General features: G+C 37.9%; 1 protein-coding gene across 2 annotated transcripts in view; it reads right to left on the bottom strand.

Moving 5' to 3' along the window:
• LOC134745208 (pyrokinin-1 receptor-like) overlaps positions 1-4,281 on the bottom strand; it is a 74,752-nt gene extending 70,471 nt beyond the window's left edge. For both annotated transcript variants that reach the window (XM_063679208.1, XM_063679214.1), the window contains exon 1: positions 3,449-4,281. In XM_063679208.1, coding sequence (XP_063535278.1) covers positions 3,449-4,235 — 787 coding nt within the window. In that variant the 5' untranslated portion in view covers positions 4,236-4,281. The remainder of the gene's footprint in view (positions 1-3,448) is intronic.
• Positions 4,282-22,344: the final 18,063 nt, after the last annotated feature.

The raw sequence follows: 22,344 nt of genomic DNA, 5'->3' as shown, positions 1-22,344 counted from the left end.
TATCTTTATTTCACCTCCCCAATTCCAATTCAATTAAGCGCAAAAACCATCAGATTTATGTCGATAGCACACTAGGGAAAATTCCAGGAAACAGGAAGATAATCCCACGGGAAATACTGTTTAAATACATCCCTAATACTTGCGTATCTCTAATTCATGCTTGGCTTGTATGCAAATATATACAATAGATAGCGACAGCATGAAAACCGCGTTCAATTGCCTTGAAGGGAATCAATTGCGAGGGTTTTGTGGCGAGATTTATGTGACTTGTGTGACTTGTTGTGGAGAATAGATACATCGGATGTGGAAAACATGGTTTATAACTTTCTAATATTAGAAGTGGGAAAAAAGATACGAGTAAAAAAAGTTATAGAATAGAGTATAATAATATCCATTCAGTCAATATATCATTACATAACAAATAAATACAATACATTAACAACAAAAAAAATGCGAAGGACAAATAATACAAAACAAATAGATAAAGATGTGAGGCTGAAATGGTACTCAGCGATGCAGTTATAGAAAACTATGATGGTCGTAAAATAATGACGGTTTTGTTATTTTTTATTTGTTTTCCTAATACAATACAATATAAATACTTACTCTTTATTGCACACCATAACACAGAAAACAATACAAAGAATACAAAAACCCAAGTACAGGTAAACAACAGGCAGTATTCGCTAAAAAGATTAAGAAAAAGATATTCTTAACCTAATAGTTAAGGTAAATAAAGTCTGAAATAAATATCATTCATTCGTTCATTCATTCATTCATAAAGTAATTTGTGGCAAAAGTAAAAGAACCAGCCTAAAGATTGCAACTTCGTCCGGAAGAAATCATAAAAGTAGGTTTTATTAATTCCAGAAATTATTGAAAACGACCAAAGATTCTATTCTCTCATTGAAAATCTGGTTTCTAATAAATCTCTAATTAAATATCTATTCTTGTATACTAGGAAACTCATTGGCACGAGTCTGGAATTTAAATGGCAGCGATTTATGTCTGATTCTATCAAAAAAAGCAATAACTTTATTCTGAAATTGAATTAAAGGCAAACGGTCTAATTTAGATTGTGATTGGAGCCTATCTCTGCGTTACAGAATGGTAAATGAAAGAGAAAAAAAGAAATAAAACTGTCTATAATCTAGATCAATTTGGCATTTTGGCAATTTGGCAAAAAAAAACACCCCTCAACTCAAAAGCTACGTTATTTTTAAGTGCGAAAAGGATATGCTTTATATGCCGCACAAAATAGTACATTGTGCAACGTGGGGGGTAAGTGAAATATTCTACGAGTCTAATAAATTCACGACAGCCGCAGGCTGGAGTGAATTAAAGACTCGAGTAACAATATTCTTGCCCCCGGAGTTACAGACAATGTTTTTCATCACACTTACGAATAAAAAACTAATTAAACGAAATCATTCTTAAATACGTATCCTCTATAGCGGATTATTTATGGAGTCACAACGGGGAGCCATCGATTTTGGTGGCTGAATAGCTTGTAATGAGGAAATAAACGTATGCTGACAATATCATAAATTTGCAATGCCAGGACCAATATACTGATAAAAATGGACATTTATGCCTGAGTTATGCACTATACTTTTCACTTCGATTGTGAGTAAAATATACAATATTGTAGGTTATTTTACCATATTTATTCAAGATTAAAGAAAATTACCCGTGTGGTGCCGGGTAAGAATAGCACCACCCCCCCTCTCTTTCCGTGGGTGTCGTAAGAGGCGACTTAAGGAAATCCGGTGGATGGGCAGCAGCGAGAACTACCTCTATCAAACTGCGGTCGCCAACCCACCTGCCAAGCGTGGCGACTACGGCAATCCCCCCCAAGGTACTTGGGGGAGGCCTATGTCCAGCAGTGGACGTCTATCGGCTGACATGATGATGATGATGATGAAAGAAAATTGTACTCGGGTCACGCCGGTCAGGCAGTGTTGGCTGAACGTTAATTGCAATTAACCATTAACCAGTACAAATTGAACCGTAAACCGTCAAGGACGGTTACAGTTTACGGTTCAATTTGTACTGGTTAATGGATAATTGCATTAACGTTTCGGCCAACACTGCGGTCAGGAGCGCGCCGGTCGGGGGCGCGCCAGCAGGGCTGGCAGTATGTGTTTTTTTTTATGAAATAGGAGGCAAACGAGCAGACGGATCACCTGATGGTAAGCGATTACCGCCGCCCATGGACACCCGCAACACCAGAGGGGTTGTAAGTGCGTTGCCGGCCTTTAAGATGTGTGGCAGATTTTGGGCTTTATTGCCACGCACGACAAAGTCGAACTCTACGAGCATGAGAAGTGAAAAGCAATTTTCATCGCACTTATCGTGAGACATATTTCAAAATATTTAGATCAGTACGATTTTTACTCACTATTATTTTTAGTCGCTTTTGGCTTTTGGTAAAAACCGTACTGATCTAAATATTTTTAGCAATTTTCATGTTAATAGCTTTTGTGCAAAAATAGTTACAAATGTTTAATGGTGCGTTTAGACCCGCGAACGTGTAATCAGGTTTGGAAAAGATGAATTTACTAGAGATAGCTATTCATATTTTTGGCAGCCGTGTTATGATCTAAAATAATAATAATAATAATAATAATAAAGCCTCTTTATTCCCATATAACTTATAGCTACATGATACATAATTTAAATTTAATCTTATTTTTATTTTTTACTTAAATTATAGGGACCCCTATTGTAGGGTATAGGCCTCCTCCAGATTCTTCCACCTCGTTCTGTCCTGGGCTACTGTTAGCCAGTTTTTCCTGGATACTTTTATAATGTCGTCCGCCCATCTTTGTCGTGGATGTCCAATTTTTCTTTTCCCAACCGGACCGGCCCATTTGGTAGCGGCAAGGGTCCAGCGCTGGTCGGTGCATCTTGCTACGTGCCCGGCCCATCGCCATTTCAGTTTTAAGGCATGTTGTAATGCATCTGTCAGTCTTGTCTTTTTCCTAATTGTTTGACTTTTTATTTTGTGTATTTTTCTTAGGTTTAGGATGCTTCGTTCCATAGCTCGTTGACAACTTATTATTTTGTTTTTAATGTTTTTTGTATAGGCCCAAGTCTGGGACCCGTATGTCAAGCAGGGAAGAATACAGGTATCCATCACAGTTTTTTTCATACTTAGATTGTAGTCACCTTTCAGTATGTCTTTGTGCGCCCAATATTTATTCCAACTACAGGTAATTCGCCTATTCACCTCCTCTTCGTTGCTCGTCTTGGAAAATGATACCTGTTTACCTAAGTAAATGTAGCTGTCTACGTATTCTAGTTCAACGTCATCTAATATGATGGAACTTTTAGTGTCGTTCGTCATTATTTTAGTTTTATTTAAATAAAACTAAAATAATGATCTAAAATAAAGAGCTACGATTTTTCTAAAACTGCTGTCTTAATTTTAGAAGTATAAACTCACCTAACATTCGTATGACCCTCCTCTGCGATGCGCTGTTCCTATAGCGCATAGCGCCCGCCGGGCGGCCATTACTCTCCACCGACAGCTTCTTCACCGGGTGCAAGATCCGCGATGTCCGCAACTTAACCCCGATCAGCGCGTACAACACGGTTATCACCGACATCGGCACCACGAAAAACACGAAACTAGATATCACAAACACTTGATGCACCCCGTGACCTTTCACTGTACAGGCGCACACATTTTGACCGTTCTCCACATAGGTCACCAATCCGAATTGCATCGCTTGCGGCACGGCCGTACACAGCGCCATGAACCATATCACTACTATAAAACGAACAGCTCTAGAAAGTTTTGACATTGTATGTGACATAAACGGACGGCAGATGGCGATGTATCGTTCTACTGTGAAAGCTGTTATAGTTAATACTGTAGCATTAGCTGACGTCTCTGAAGCTAAACCAAGAATTATGCACGGCGCCTCTCCAAGCGGATAAGTATAAGGGTTCCATAATCGATGAAACTCAAAAGGCAGTCCACAGACTAATAGCATTAAATCCGAAATCGCTAAACTGAATAAGTAGAAGTTAGTCGCCGTGTGCATGGAGCGGTTTCTGGCGATGACTACGCAAGTGCTGATGTTGCCAAGGATGCCGGCCACGAAGATGATGGCGTAGGTGATGCTGAGAGGAACCAGCAGGTCCAGGGACTCGGGTTCTCCGTAGCCCTCCGAACGCGTTGCGTTCGTGCTCGCGTTCAGGAACACGTCATCGAAGTATTCTTCCATAACGCGGCAATCACATCACTTTACCTGTTGAAAAAGAAAAGACCGTATAATAGTTGTGATTTGTGTTAGAAAAGTGAAAACAATCTGAATTTCTTAAGAATCACACGAACCCACAGCCAAACAGCCGCTCACATACAATCGATACGCTCTCATTTTAAGCTTAAAAGAAATGCTTTAATTAGGGTGCGTTGGGATAAGATTGAACGGGTTTTTCATGCGGGGTAAGACGAAAAGCCGCCCGTAATGCTTCGGTAATTCGGTATACGGACGATTTTTTGTGTTACTCCTCATGAAAAACCCGTTCAATCTTACCCCAACGCACCCCACATGAAACTTGGCATTAACTTTTATTTAACATATATCATATATATGTTTGGTTAGTACAGTCGTGGTCAAAAATATGTTTACACTTTTGTACCTTACTCTTTTGTATTTAGGGGAAAAATGTGTGACTTTACCGCAAGGAGTAAGTTTTGCATTAATTTCGAAATATGCGGAAAAGGTTCAAGGCCGACATTTAGAAAATGTTAAGTAGTTTCAAAAATAAAATCCATAATAATTTCCAACGGCCTCCTATAGGGATGATGACACATGTTGAATTATATAACATAATGTAGTAAAATGTCTTCTCCGAGACCACGGGGACAACGCCGTCCTCGAAACGTCGGAGGTGGGTTTAATACTTATTTTACGCGATTAAGTCCCGTCGTTGTAAATAATAATGAGTAAAAATCGTGAAAGTTTAAATCAGTGTGTTGTGTAGTAAAATAAATAGCAAATGAGCTATATATATTGGTTTTTTTAATTTCTAAAAAGGTAAAAAGTAAGGGTACCATTCGATTCCTTACATTTTATCCAAAAAAAAAAGATTGTAGGTATAGCAACTGTGTAATGCCGTAAACGAGGGTAGTTTCTCGCCCCCCCTGCCGCCACCGGCGCCCGCGCCGAGTCATCGGGCGCGGAGAGCTGCGGCCCGCAGTCTGCGCCGGTCCGTCACCGTCGACGCAAGCTCCTGATGACGCTCCTTGGTACGGAGTGAAACATGTCGAGCGTTTTCGACTTAAAACACGTGAGTGACCCGTTATTAATATATTTAATAGCAACTGTATACATAAACGCAATATTTCACTTACAAAAACGCAATTTTCTTGTTTTGTCCGTACTTCAAGATGGGCTCTCAGTGACCTTGACGTCACGTTCACTTATCGTTTTGTTAGGAGCGTTTCGCGAGTGAAGTACGACTGTCTGACTGGCTTTAATAAAATGGGTCCCATATAGACATTTGATCCTTAACACACGACCTGATCGATTAGTATCATTGACGAAAATTTGTGATCTAGCATATTCTAGTCGGCAGTGACTGCACTCTGCCTATAAAGCAGGAGGTCCCGAGTTTGAATCCTGGTAAGGGCAATTATTTGTGTGTTTATCACAAATATTGTTCCTGAGTTATGGATGTTTTCTATGTAGTATGTATTTATCTATATAAGTATGTAAATCGTCGCCTGATACCCATATTACATTTGCTTAGTTTGGGGCTGGGTCGATCTGTTTGAATATTGTTCCCATATATTTATTTATTTTCTATTCATAAACAAACAGTTTTGGTTTAAATCCTTTAGATTTTTGTAAATAAAATTTTGAAATCGGAAATCTGCCGCTATTTCCACCACGCACTTCGCACAGCTAATAATAGAGCACCAGTGTCAATTAATTGTTCCAATTAGAGAGTAAATACAGTATTTTCGGTGATTGAGCGTTTCGTGGAGTTTATCTAGATGATTGAAAACAAATATCCTGCTTTATTTGACGTTCATAAGCGCTACTTGAATAATAAACTATCTTTACAGTACATATGGTGCTACTTTCTCCCACTATGTACTGTAAAACGTTGTAAGATACACGTGCGAATAGGTAATTCGCAACTCGTGTCGATTTAAAACACTCCCTGCGGTCGTGTTTTAATTTATCGCCACTCGTTTCGAATTTCCTCTTTTCCGCACTTGTATCGTAAATAACTATTATCTTGCAGATTTGACCCGAACATACGTGCCACGTGCATACAAACATTGCAAGTTAAAAAAGCTCGTAAAAATAGAAGTCGGGTTCCAGTTTTATACTTTTGTCGTATAGTCCGTTAATAAAAATAGAATAGGGTACCTGAGTGTAAGCAGGGGCCCATTTCTCGAAAGATATTAGTCTAATATTATTAGTGTGTTGTCATGGCAGTTCATGGACTAATAATATTAGTCTAATATCGTTTGAGAAATGGGCTCCAGGAAGCAGGCATTATTATATAGGTATTTGTAGTATTCACATATATTTTTTTCATTTTTTTTGAAAAGGCTTTAAAATTGATCATGTATATCCATATACATGATCAATTTTAAAGTTACTCGCCAAACTGCTTATGCAGTTTATTGGTGATTGGTGACATGATGTTTAGAAACGCCAATCAATATTTAATACACCTAGGTAATTTATTTTGCTTCATAAATACGTCCTGTAAGTTGGCTATTTGCCACAATATTACTTTGTTGTAAATGCAACAATATATGTTTGTTATGACATGTATGCATGTCACGTAGGTACTCATATTTGGCCAGAAAACTAAGTAGATTTCATCTGTTCAATATCTTAAATTAAAATCACGATTTCATATACATACAAATACATATAAATTCGTGTAGATTAGTCTAAGATAATTTATATTGTAATTTTATATTATGAGAATAAATATCTAAATCTAAATCATACACTCTATATTGCTAAATTTAACAGTTATTTATTTGGAAATGAAATGAAATGAAATGAAATAAATTTATTAATAACAATTGTTACATGTCGAGGTAATTAAGTACAATATTGAGTGTACAATTGTGTATATCTATTAATGATTACAATTATTTCGTCGGCTAATAAATAGCTCACAAATAACATTAATCTAATTACTATTATTCGCATTGTTTATTCGAAATATCTTAATATGTCACAATATATAATTTTTAATAATTAATCAATAATCGGTAGACAAAAAAACTCGTCATATGAATAGAACGTCTCTTGCGTCAACCACTTTTTAAGCCTAACCTTGAATGCAGAGGTGGAAGGTGCATCTCTTACTGAGCTAGGCAGGCGATTGTAAATCGAGGGGCCTAAATAGTACACAGATCGCTCTGACTTGGCGAGTCTGTGTGGTTCGGTGACCAGCCTATTGTGGAGTCTATTACTGCGCAGGTTATAGTTCGTGTTAACGCCCCTGCGCTTGAACATATCCTGGTTCTCGTGTGTGAAAACTGAAGCCTGGTATATGAGTAAGCAAGGTAGGGGCAAAATCTTGGTTTCTTGGTCCTGGCTTTATATCCCATTATACTTGGGGTCAGCCCTCCTCGTATTTTTACGCCACATCACACGGTTGCTGGTCGTCGTCCCGGGCCTCGTTTACCCTCTTCTATGGCAAGTACTCTTTTGGTGATGTGGTCATCTTCGCGTCTCATAACATGGCCATACCAACGCAGACGGCCTTCTCTCATTTTGTCTGGAATACTAGCAACCTTGAAAGTTCCGCGTATGTATTCGTTCCTTATTTTATCTAAACGCAGTTATTTATTTGGTGCCGCCATATAATTATGTAGTACCGCCGTAGGGTATTCTCCTACTAGTCAAATCAGTTTCTTTTTTAGAACTATCATAATGATTTGCTAATATGCATTTTATATGAAACATTACTTAACTTGAAAGATGACGCCGATATGGAGAGGGAGCGCAGGGCTCTCGCGGTTCGGTGCAACATGTTGGCTAGACGGTTTGCGCGTTGTTCGAGTGAGGTAAAGGTGACCCTGTTCAAAGCCTTTTGCCAATGTTTTTATACTTGTCAGCTTTGGAACAGGTACACCAGGCACTCCTTCAGCGCGCTGAGGGTACAGTACAACAACGCCTTTCGTATTCTGTTGAAACTACCGCGTTTCTGCAGTGCGAAGGGCATGTTTGCACTGTATTTGCACTGTATTTTTTGTTTATTAGAAATTGTAAAAATTGGTTTTCTTGCCTGCCAAATAAATAATTTATTATTTATTATTATTCTCTTTATTAACATTTTCTTATGTTAGGTTTTTTATAATATGGATATAAAAGTAAAATATAAAAATACTTACAAAACAATACAAAATACATATAAACAAATTATAAAAACCTAACCTAGGGTGCCGCCAGCACATTATTATTATTATTACACAATGACATCACGGTCAACTCACCTACTTTTTACATTTCTATCCGATTTATTAAATAGAACTTGTGTTTTAAAATAACTGCTATGTATGTTTTTCTAATCATTATCTGGTGCTTTATTTCATGCATGGTATGACCCTACTAATAGTGTTGTGTTCCTGCCGGTGAGTAAGGTTGCCAGAGCTCGAGGGAGAGGAGTGTTAGGGTCGGCAACGCGCATGTATCTCCTCTGGAGTTGCAGGCGTACATAGGCTACGGAGACTGCTTAACATCAGGCGGGCCGTATGCTTGTTTGCCACCGACGTAGTATAAAACTTGTTTAAAATACATTATAATACCGTGACCCTCTTCATTCAATTTCTGCTCTTTTTGTCCGTCACAGAAACAACACTCGACAAAAGAAAACTAGTTGAAAAGAATTTAGCGGAGCCGCTCAGGCGAGAGTCTCCGGGTCCTCAAAAGACACTCAACACGCCTCCATTTTCCTCTTAAGCCTTTATAAGGCAAAGGGAATAGATTCCCCACAAGGATTTCGAACTTTATCTCAAAGACTCAGAGTTCAATTTAGCGTAATATCTAACAACCTATGCCCGTTAAAGGGTTTAACGGAAAGCAGTATATTATAACCCAAACAATTTACGGTTATAGCGTAAACCGACCGATTTTTGTGAGAAAATACGGTGTTAATGTATGTATGCGTAAAAAGTTTAGTGTTTTATGGCCCCGCCATAGTGGTATTACTATTTACTAGGGATATATGACTATTACGACCCTCGACGGAATACGTGAATGGAGATATGAAAAACTTTGTTCAAAGCGTTTATTTATGATAACGGGGCATATCTATTATTAAGAATTTGTTTATTTTGTAACATGCCAAACCTGGATGCAGCCACCGCTTGCCTAAGCCGGTGAAATACTATTATTTATTCTGTGCCGGTGATGAAAAATATATGCCTTTTCCCGCTCGTATTTTGTTTTTTCTCGGCAATTTGAAGGCAAATCGTACAGCTCAGATTACATTTATCATAGAGTAACTTATACTAGAGCGGTACTGTCATAGTAAATTTTGTAACCACAGTAAATTCACTGCTATCTGTCGACACACTTTAAAACTAAAAATGAAGATTTCTAAAAATACGATAAAATGTATTTAAATATGGATAAATGTTTTTTTTATTTGCATTAATTATTTTTATGATTTTGACCCATGTTCTTTCACTGATATGCGTTAAAATTGTTAAATAACAAACGAAACCGTCAACGCCATCTATACGACAGTAGGCCAAAGCTAGTAGCGCCCTCTGATCGAGAATCAAATTTTCTTGATTTTCGATGCACGTTTTTTCCTTAGACTGTATCCATCTATTAAGGAGTTATATCTATCTTTGCATTTATTTAAGCTTATGCTTTATTATTGTTGACAATACCTACTTCGTATATTATAAGCTGCGTCTAATGCAGGTAAAATTGCATATGAATAAATACTGATAAATAAAAGAATTTTATTTCGGATATATAGGCCCGCGTGCTACCGCGGCTCGCCGCCACTCACCCTTGTGCGATATGATCAGCTCGTTGAACGGGTTTCTGAGTAACGATCTACAAGTAGATTTATTTACTGATTCCTGGTCTAAGCTAGCGTCCAGGTGCCTCGCTTACTGTGAGAATATGAACGAGTGAATGATGAATAATTTTTGCACGGTTACTTTTGTATAAGTGTGTTAATATTACGTAAATTGCAAGTGTAATTGGTGTAAACCGTTCTTGTAAATAATTAAAATAATTAAAAAAATAATTAAAATATGTAAATCCATAGTTGTTAGTTACAATTGAACATAAAAATAGTATTAAGTTTTTGCTTATGTTTAAACCTAAGTCTTATTGTACGTCACTAGTTCTTGTAACTAAATGAGTCTTGGAAAGAGTTGTAGACCTTTCTTCTTCTATAAGAATCCCCGGCAAGCTCGGCCGAATTTCACCTTCCCATACAAACGGAGTTTCGTTCTCATTTTAAAACTACGTGTTGGATTGTAATGAAACTTTTGACATACAATAACATGAGGTATATCTGTGCCTGTAATTAGTTTATATAGCTCCAGCTTATAAAACAAAAGAAATGAAGCAAATATAAGTTTTGTATGAAAAACTTGTATTAGCTGTATTTTTTTAACTATGGTATCTGAAAACTGTAATAGATGTCATATATTAAAGAAAAAGTGACGAAGCCCTCCAGTGGTGAAGGCCGGATTCGAACCGGCGTCTTTAGCTATCGCGGCTAACGCCATGAACCCCTAGGCCACCCCGCCACGGCGGTGCCCGTCCGAATTTCTCGACTATATTAAAATAATTTGATTTGTTCCCAAACTTGTTTATGGTATCTGAAGCTACATAAACTAATTACAGACATAGATGCAATCCAAATAGTCGTTTTAAAATGAGCACGTAACTATGTTTGTATGGAGGACCGAGTCTATTATGACTTTTATACAATATAATTTTTGTTGTCTGTAAATGCTGCAGCCAGGTACGTTCGGATATGCAGATGACACCACGGTTGTTGAAAGCTACATACCCAATTCACGAGCTAGTGGAGCCCAAATTCAGGCGCTCAGGGAGGCAATGGTCGAACGCATGAACGTGTCACTGAAGGCAGTCTCCGATTGGGGCGAAGCCAATCTGGTTGCGTTCAATGCTAGTAAGACTCAGGCGTGTCTTATCTCCGCTAAACGGAGTCCATTCCATCTCACTCCTACTTTCCGAGATGTATCCCTTCCGTTAACCGACCATCTTGAGCTGCTCGGAATCTCGCTGACCTCGAAACTCAAATTCGGCCCGCATATCGAGTCGAAAGCACAGTTAGCGGCAAAAAAGCTAGGCATCCTCAACAAGGTGAGGCAGTATTTTACACCTAGGCAGCTGCTCGACCTTTACCAAGCACAAGTCCGATCGTGTGTAGAATACTGTTCTCATCTGTGGGATGGCTCTGCAAAGTACCAGCTTGAGGCGCTCGAGTCAGTTGAGAGGAGGGCCAAGAGAATCATAAATGGCAGCAATCTGACGAATGCTCGACTCCAAAGTCTGAAGCATCGTCGCAAGGTTGCCAGCCTGTCGATCTTTTATAGGATACATTTCGGAGAGTGTGCCGAGGAACTGCACAACCTTATTCCTCCGTCCCATTTTTACCATCGGACCACACGACAAACGGCACTCCGGCATCGCTTCATGGTAGGAATTCCAAAAATACGCACGAAGCGTTTTGCTTCCACATTTCTTATGCGAACTGCCAAGGAGTGGAACGCCCTGCCCGAGTCTGTGTTTCCGCATGAGTACAATTTGGAGCTCTTCAAGGCAAGAGTTAATAGGTATCTCATAGGTAAGCGTGCTCCACCGTAGACCACATCATCACTTACCATCAGGTGGGATCGTGGTCAAACGCCTGCCTATTCATCATAAAAAAATATTAATAATAATAATAATAATTTACTAATTTAAATTCATAGAAACAAAACAATAATTATTATACTGAAAAACGTTTTTAAAATATTGAAAAACGCTTTTAAGAAATTAGTTTATACTTATGAACGCAAAAGAATGTAAAATATCGTATAATATGATTTATAATTGCTGTGACTCATTAGTTATTTCTCGAAAGTGATTTTTAATTTAATAAGAAGACACTTCAATATCGCTAACTTTTTACCGCCGATTTAGAAAAACTTTGTTGTTATGGAAATAAAATGACTACATAACCAGAAAACACAGAAAACCATAATAATCTGCAATAATAGTGGTTAGTTTTTAAGTGAACGTGACATCATACTGGGGCAAGTTGAAGGCAAGCGCGCTAGAGGAGGAGCCCCGGCAAGATGGTCGGATTCCACTAGACAAGCATGTGGTTCCATGCAGAGGGCAGCCCACATAGCCCTTGATCGCGTTAAATGGAGGGATATAGTTCTTGGTTACGATCCTCAGTCATGAGGGAACGACGAAAAAGAAGAAGTTTTTAAGTTTATTAAATTTATATGTATGTTAGTAAGGTATATGTAATATGGGCGTTGTTGCCTGAATTAAATTTAAGAATAAAATAAATAATGTTAATTTAAATGTTAATTCGAAGTCTAAATTCCGATTTTTACCCTGTCCGTCTGTCAATGTCGCATATAAAATGATTGGAATTTTAAGTGGTCAAACGAGTTTTTTGGATAACACGCGGTGGCATAAATATATATAATATCCAATACAAAATTCTTGTTTTAAACTACCTAACTTCGAAAAGGATTTCATTTAACATTTAGTTACCTATCTTTTTTGTGTGTTTTACGTTTTAACTAGAAACTAAATTAATTTGGCTATAATTATAAAATAGCAAATTAATAAATAACGAAATTATAAAAACATGCTACTAAAAACCTTTACATGCCAAATATTCTTTAAGGTATTAATACTTCTTCATAAGCAATTCATGTAATTTTCTAAGGAACAGTGGTTGTGGTTTTCTCTTATTTCTATTGGAAATACGGAATACGCTTCCAGGTTCCTTAACTTTCGGTAAAAAATCCCTGTTTTTCTACTAAATCGACTGGAAATTTCCTCACTACACTAGAAAGAAAGAAAGAATGAAAGAAAGAAAGACAGAAAACACATTTATTTAACGCCACAACATAGTACATAAAAAAGAAATGCAGAAATAAGTAATAAAAAAGAACATTTGGACGCTAAAATAGGATCCCCACTCAGCATAGCGCCGCGGCAATCCGTGGCGCTTGTTTTCAGTCTGAACGCGAGTAAATTATTTATTTACTTTTCTGCATGTGTTTTCCTTTACTCTGGTAAAAGTCACCATTTCCAGCTATTGACGTCTCGTCTGCAATACGACCATTTATCCCTTGGATAACGAAGTACTATTTCCACCACCCACACTAAGTTATTTGTCAAATATCAAATCCAATTTCAATGTTCATAATACAGACAGACGTGATAAAATCTCGAGTTTCATAAAAAGTTGGGGGAATTTGATTTTTCTTTCAGAATTCGACGAAAGTTTGCTGTCGTCTGATCTGATTATTTGATTAGGTTGCATCCTGAGAATGTTTTTATGTGAGATTGAGCATAGAATTGTGTTATTTATGACGAAATCATAATATAAATAAACTAGGAGGATATAACCAAACGGAGTAGCCAATAACAGGCATTCCCCTCTGTCAAAAATAGTCTGCCAATGGTCATTTATACAATGTATTGACTGACGTTTATCTGACATGGATATTTTGACGTTACGTATAACATTTGACGTTCCCCTCCCTCGCAAATTGGCAGACTTTTTTGTACAGCAAATTACAGACGTAGCGGCTCTTTGCAAAATAATCAGTCCATAACTTCAAGTGAAGCGGTTAGACATCGATTTACTTATCTGGGGGCCTAGTCAAGGTGACAATTACAGGTACTTACATCGATAAATGCCAAACGAAAAGGAAAAAACCGGGCAAGTGCGAGTCGGACTCGCCCACCGAGGGTTCCGTACCTTAAAAGGAAAAAAACGGAACCCTTATAGGATCACTCGTGCGTCTGTCTGTCTGTCTGTCACAGCCTATTTTCTCCGAAACTACTGGACCAATTAAGTTAAAATTTGGTATGCATATGTAAGTTTGTGACCCAAAGACGGACATGTAACGTAAACAAATTAATTTTAAACACGTGGGCCATGGGGGGCCGTGGGGGGTAAATGAGAAAATTAAAAAATAATTTTTTTAAAACTATATCGTGTTACATATTAAATAAAAGAGCTCATTATGAGAATTTTAAATGTTTTTTTTTATAATTTTAGGATAAACAGTTTAAAAGTTATTCAAGAAAATAGGCAAAAAATGACCTCCCACCCCTTTATCTCCGAAACTACTGGGTCTAAAATTTTGAAAAAAATACCGAAAATGGATCTTTACCTATAGATCACAGGAAAACCTATTAGAAATGTGCAGTCAAGCGTGAGTCGGACTTAATAACTCAGTTTTGCATCCGACCCCTACGGGTTTCTTAGACATTTCACTCACGTTTCACATAAAAAATACATTGTTTAAATTGTGTAATGTACGGAACCCTTGGAACGCGAGTCCGACTCGCACTTGGCCGGTTATTTAGTATTTGTTGTTGTAGCGGCAACAGAAATACATCATCTGTGAAAATTTCAACTGTCTAGCTATCACAGTTCATAGATCAGGCTGTATCTATGAACTCTGACAGACAGACGGACAGCGGAGTCTTAGTAATAAAGCCGCTTTTGCCCTTTGGGTACGGAACCCTAAAAATGTATCGGGATGAGAAATGCTACGAAAAGTCCCGTGACTCTCCATCGTTTTCTGTCAACGCTTCTCATCTTGGCTAGCCCCTCAACCCCAGCAGTGAGATATAAGTGTATTTGTTAGCGCTGTGGCACAGATCATGCTGTGGCAACACCGCTAGCTTCGTCACAAGTGTCACAACCAATGATTTGTGGAAACGCAGCCCTGCAGCTCCAAGCTGCCAACATAGACGGCGGGATCGGCGTCCAACCAGAAAGCGCGATGCTAGCGCCAGAGTTTTGCACATACGACACATCTTCGGGCAGCGCTGCGAGATCATCACTCTTTTGCAATCTACAGTTTGGCAAAAAAGAGTAGAAACTGTAGTGTCGTCACGTTTTTCTTAGATAGATTTGAAAGGGACGACACTACAGTGTTGCCACTTTTTAATTTCTACTCTTTTTTTGCCAGACTATAATCTTCATACACATCATATCATATATCATCATATCATTTATTCATAAAAACAACTCGCGTGTCCTAGACAATTAAAGAACCTATACATATATACGTTGTAAATCCACCATTAAAGGAATGGTATATTTTTAAACCTTTGTTTTATTTAAATAGCGCCATAAGCGCTAACAGTATTAATTAGAGAGGGACGGGTAGTGTAATGTATCTCGCGGTCGAGATACTGTAGCGCCACTCCTGACCTAGGTAGCTAGGCCTACTTGTGACTTGCGTGTGTATGTTTGTTGTATGTAAAAAACCGGCCAAGTGCAAGTCGGACTCGCGCACGAAGGGTTCCGTACCATTACGAAAAAAAAAACAGCAAAAAAATCACGTTTGTTGTATGGGAGCCCCATTTAAATATTTATATTATTCTGTTTTTAGTATTTGTTGTTATAGCGGCAACAGAAATACATCATCTGTGAAAATTTCAACTGTCTAGCTATCACGGTTCATGAGATACAGCCTGGTGACATACAGACAGACGGACAGACGGACAGCGGAGTCTTAGTAATAGGGTCCCGTTTTTACCCTTTTGGTACGGAACCCTAAAATAACCATTTTTTTCATGGATTTAGTGTGTCTTATATTAAAATAGCCACTAGGTAGTTAATAAAAATATATTATTATGCGTGTAGCTAAACAAAAACAAAAGCATTTATTTGAATCATAATGTTTATGTTTTCCTTGCATGTTCTGACATCCACGGCCATAAATCTGACCTACATGATGGCGCACTAAGTAGTAAATATATATTTAAATGGCTAGTAATATTTACATCGTATCTATGTACCAAAGATAGATATAACTCCGTAATAGATGGATACAGTCTAAGGAAAAAACGTGCCTCGAAAATCAAGAAAATTTGATTCTCGTTCAGAGGGCGCTACTAGTTTTGGCCTACAGTCGTATAGATGGCGTTGACGGTTTCGTTTGTTATTTAACAATTTTAACGCATATCAGTGAAAGAACATGGGTCAAAATCATAAAAATAATTAATGCAAATAAAAAAAATCATTTATCTATATTTTAATACATTCTATCGTATTTTTATAAATCTTCATTTTTAGTTTTAAAGTGTGTCGACAGATGGCAGTGAATTTACTGGGGTTACAAAATTTACTATGACAGTACCGCTCTAGTATGTTACTCTATCTATGTACTATGTAGCCGTGGAGCGGACACATTTATGCCTCGAATTTAGTTTACGTTGCAAAAGAATTAGTTTTTATTGCCAGCTGCCCGTGACACGTTTCAAACGTTTATAGTTTATTGAAAAAAAAATGTGCGCTGGTAATTTTTGACAGCTTGTTTAAGGTAAATTTTCATACTAAAATTTTGGCAGAAAGTGCTTACTTTGCTCCCCACTGGAGAATAGTGCTCCTACAGTTTTTAGGGTTCCGTACCCAAAGGTTAAAAACGTTACCCTATTACTAAGACTCCGCTGTCCGTCTGTCCGTCTGTCTGTCTGTCACCAGGCTGTATCTCATGAACCGTGATAGCTAGACAGTTGAAATTTTCACAGATGATGTATTTCTGTTGCCGCTATAACAACACACTAGACTGTAGACTGTAGACTGTAGACATCTCCTCAAATACCTCTAGTCGCTGCAACTATCATCTGTAAAGATGCTGTGGCCAATGATGATGATATAACAACAAATACTAAAAAAGTAAGGAACCCTCGGTGCGCGAGTCCGACTCGCATTTGGCGTTTTTTTTGTTGTGGAAACTATATCACAACCCTATTTAATTGTTACAACATGATAGGAGTGATGGTCTTATTTAATATATAAAATAGTTTTCTAGTTTTAAGATATTGACGTGTATACTTTACTTTAAATTTATAAATAAAGAATCCGAATCTGAATCCATACTATCCATCATACTAATATTATAAATGCGAAAGTCTGTCTGTCTGTCTGTGTGTTACCTCTTCACGCTTAAACCGATGAACCGATTAAGTTGAAATTTGGTATACAGATAGTTTGAGTCCCGGGGAAGGACATAGGATACTTTTTATCCCAGAACTCATCCCTCAGGGGGTGAAAAGGGGGGTGGAAATTTGTATGGGGAATCAATAACCGCTGAACCGATTTAGATGAAACTTGGTATGGAGATAGTTTGAGCTGTGGGAAAGGATAAAGAATAACTTTTATCCCCGAAATCATCCCTTAAGGGTGTAAAAAATGGGGTGGAGATGTATAACGTGGACCAATTTGGGGGTGAAAAAGGATGGATTAAAAAGCAGATTTGTTTAAGAATTAAGGTACCCAAATTACTAATTCCACGCAGACGAAGTCGCGGGCAAAAGCTAGTATATATATATTATATACCTATACAAACCTACTCACCAAAATAAAATAATTTTAGTTTTAGTTATGAGTCTAATTTTGGAGCATATTTTTGAGTAGCAAGAACGTTTTACATTATTTAGGGAATTTTCTCTAATTATTATCTACTCAATGTCAAATTTCGTCAGTCATAACAATGTATTTACACGAATATGAAAAACATGTTTATTCTGTCGAAATGTTTAATTTAATATCGCATTAGGTGTTCGTGTTATGTTCATCGCAATGCGAGAGGCACATTTTAATGTACATGTATTATATTTAAATACGTACGGCCGTTTTTGAGTGATTAGATTATAATGTAAACATCGAAAATTGTGCCCGCGTGTCGCCTCGCGAAAACTAGGAAGTCTATGCATGTACTGGGAATCAGACTGTACAACATACTGGACGACGAAATAAAGCAAGCTTCTAGCGATGCAATATTTGTCCGCAAACTGAAAGCCGTTCTATTAGAAATGGCTTGCTATACCATTGACGAGTTCTTCGATAGCCACGGGTCATTGGCTCAATCGCGTACCTACACCATTCCCCCAAAGCTTTTAAGCCAACTAATATTTTCAACATTGAAAACTGTGGGTTCATTAAACAAAATGAGGCCCGTACGAAAGTAATTAGGTGCGTCTACTTATCACGGCCCTTGGACCCCAAAGTCCGGACTTAATTAATTAGGCCCATCATGGTCCCTATCACACGTACTTTATGGAAAAGTGGGATGTTTCTCGGTGAAACATGGACTTCGGGTTTCCAAAGTGTCCATTATGATATTGTATGAACAATGTTATTAAGTTAAGTTTACGTGTACCTAACTAAGAGGCCGATACAAGACCGTACTGAATAACATATTAGTTTATTATAAGGCAAGCCCCGAAACCGCGAATTAAAAAAAAACAGCCTAATGGCCATAAGGTCTGTGATTTGTGATATAAGTAACAAAACATCTAATCATGTAAATTTAAATTTAATAATTGAAATAAATACTGTAGTAATTTTTTATTATTTAATACAAAGCACGAAAGCACTAGAAAACTCCGAATTCGTTATTTTTGAATAACTCACACTTTTTATTTACGTATTATAAATCAGAAATAACTTCAAAGATTAATTGCTTGATATGGCAACACTTGGGAATAGTGATGTGCCGTTACCGTAAATTACGAGAACAAAGAGAATCGTCGGGTAAATTACGCGGTAACGTTCTCCGTACGGGTAATTATCGAGAAAGTTGTCTAAGTTTTCATTTTTTTAAACTTTTTTTTACAGAATTGATTTTTATTTAGGTAATACAATCTGTACTGAAATTTGCAAAAAAATCTGTCTACAGGAACTAGTTTATTACCAAAATTACCGTAAATTACCGCCGTAAATTACGGGGAATCTTCCCCGCGAATGTTCTCGGGTAATTTTTCTAAGAGAAATTTTTACTTTAATCAATGATATAATTAGATGTTAGAGATGAAATGCACCATAATATTAAATTATTTTAATAAGTTTCATGCGATGTGCGATTTAAAGTGTTTTTAATGAAAGTAGGGTGCTTGTCTAACGAAAAATAAAGTAAGTTCTTTATTATTTCAGCCAGTCTAATTGTATAAAATCCATCTCATAATGAATAAAATTATTCTTTATCACTATAAGTGTTTTAAAATAATACAAAAATAATAATAATAGTGTAATAAAAAAACAAATATCAATATTTCAATAAGTCATATGTAAGCAAGCGCATTGATGTTTAAGGTAAAGTAAGATTTGCAATAGCTTACTAAGCCATTAATGGCTTGGCTTAAGTGTGTTTTAAAATATTGTATTACTTTACATCTCGTGTTTATTTTAAGTTAGGCTATTATATTGTAAACAGGTAAGCGCTTATCAACTGGGTTCGCATGTACCATTTACTGCAGGTAAAAAATAACACGTGGAAACTGCATTTTTTGTACAGTTTGGGTACTAGCGGATTAAAATGGTTCCTGATGGCCCGCCCTCAAGATCCTGCATTCACAGCGCTCGACTTTTCTACTCGTTTGTCCTGTTACTCGTTTCGATAGCGCAATGAGCACATGAGAGGATCTTTCAGAGTGGTCCCTATTATACTGACTAACTATAATTACTTAGATGGTCCGGCCACATAATGAAACGAGATGATAGTTTGCCAGTTAAATTCGTCTTAAACATCTCTACAAACACGACCTCCACATATGGTCTAACCTGGGAGCTCGGCACACAATATGCCTGGAAAAGGTTTACGATGACTTTCCAATGCTCAGAGCAGGCACGGATCGGATTCATAAACAAATTATACCTTCGACAAAATGTACAAAATACAATTACATAAGGACAATCACGGAGGACTTAATACCAGTGAGCTCAGAATCTTCACTGATGGGTCCAAGCTCATAACTCGGTATTCCAAGCTGATTGCTTGGGCATCAGCAATGCGGCGGCTACCATCCCTGCAAGGAAGGTAGTAGGATCCTCCATCCACATACTATCCGACAGAAGAGCACTCTTAATGGCCCTATATTACATTAAAACTCATACATGAATGCCATGAACGACTAATTGAGACCTCCATATGGCATACCTGTATGTCATAATAAGAAGCTCACCCTTCAATGGATCGAGGGACATAGTGGATCCTGGGGTACCGACGGTGCGGACGAGCTTTCCAGGCAAGGATCAGGTGCGGAGGCGATTGACCAGGAATCGATTCTCCCGATGCCTTTTAACAATGTACGCTCACTGCTGCTGGAACGTACAAACCACGACACACAGCACACTGGCTAAACCAGGCTGGAGGCTGACAGGCCATACCTGACATCAATGAAAGACTCACGAAGTCGCGCTTCCAGGATTCAGCAGGTCGCCCTTCCTCTTGAGGGGTTGGGGTCGCAGGATTAGCCCATACCCCCCCGTCACGAAAAATAGGCGTCCGTCGCTGAGTTACGAAAACCTGCCTATGCTACAATACAATATCCTCACAACATTCCTGGAAAGACGAAGACCTCCCGACACATGGTCGTTCAACGTCAAGAGGGAGATGAAAGCATTGAAAGCTCAGAACCTTACCCCTATACCCCAGGATAAAGCGCTTTGGCTCCGCCGTACAAGAAAGCCCAGATAGAGCTGGGACTAAGATAAGGAGAAATAAGACTATAGATTATACCAATCAACCACGTGTCAGATAACATTACTACACTTAATAATAATAACGTTAAAAACATTTAAATATTTTAAAATTACAAAACTTGTAAGCAAAATTCAATCTTAATTTAATATACTTCATGGGTAAGTTACCGTAATTTCTCGATAATTTACGGTAATTTTTACTAATGAAAATTACGGTAAGTGCGTAATTTCACGGCGGCACATCACTACTTGGGAATGATGTAACTTTTCAAAACCTTAACATAAATACCCCAGTGCTGAACACTGCTCTAATATAGATGCCATCTTTCTTGGCACTACAGGGGTGTTAACTGTTGGAATCAGGATGTTAAACATTAGAACGTTTTCCTTTCCTATTTCATTTCATTTCATTTCGTTACTGTTTTCTTAGTTCGTCAAAAGAAAGATTTTACTTGTCAAATATCCGTATAAAAACTATATACCCCACTGCTGTGTATTTCGAACACGAATTCACGATTTAATTGTTTTATTTATAAGCTTTTAATCTGTTTTTTTTTATGCTACGTTGTTTTGAATGAAAAACTATTTTGCATACAAAATATATCCGATAACGTAGGTTGAGAAACCTACATTCGACGATAGGCATATAACTCACACATCGCCCAAAATCAAATCAAACCGGCAAGTTGTAATATTGGGCACCAATTTCCGATTCGGTTCCCAATCCTTAAGGTCCAGTACGTCTCGTACGCAATTTTGCATGAAATTGAGCAGGGAGTTATTGCGATAGCTTACCGAGACTTGTTCATTAATTTCATTATGATAAGCATACGTGTGCTAAGTGCTAACTCGGGGCAGGCCTATGGAACTCTCCGCGCGAGCTCGGATTTATACCTACGACTCGCTACCCGCCGGCGGTACTAAAGCTAGCCAGTTGGTTGCCACACGCGCTCACGCACGCACGTCACCGCGCGCTATGCCAAAGCAATGCTTTCGTAACGAACAAATAACACAGCTTGTAGTGTGGATGGATGCAGAAACAACAAAACAAATAAAAAATATAGTTTTTTCCTGAGGAATGATGAGAAGAAAAGTGAGGAAGAAGAAAGATGAGGAAAAGTAAGTAGACATTCTCACTATAGGTACTTACACCGAATGTTATTATTTTTACGATAGTTACAAATTACGTAGGTACCTATTAAATTGTTTTAAAGATGTAGGTAATGTTTTTTACGACACATTTCTAGTTAGATATCTACCTAAGACACCTAAGTGTTTGAAATAAGCGTCGGCAAACCTCGTTGTGTCGGCGCGCGCGGTGCGGGGAGCGGCGCGTTGAAGGTCACTCCATTGTATTTTTGTGTAGGTATCAAAACGGTAGGTATTTGAGTTTTCTTTGTGCTCAGGGCACGAACAGTAAAGTGATGAGTGGTTTATTAATGTATATCTATGCATAATTTGCTCATTGAACGACCGGTTTGGCCTAGTGGGTAGTGACCCTGCCTGTGAAGCCGATGGTCCTGGGTTCAAATCCCGGTAAGGGCATTTATTCAATGATGAACACGGCACGGATATTTGTTCCTGAGTCATGGGTGTTTTCTATGTATT

Source organism: Cydia strobilella, chromosome 1 (assembly GCF_947568885.1).
Source record: "Cydia strobilella chromosome 1, ilCydStro3.1, whole genome shotgun sequence".
NCBI classification, from domain to species: Eukaryota; Metazoa; Arthropoda; class Insecta; order Lepidoptera; family Tortricidae; genus Cydia; species Cydia strobilella.
This window is presented reverse-complemented; position numbering and strand designations above follow the sequence as displayed.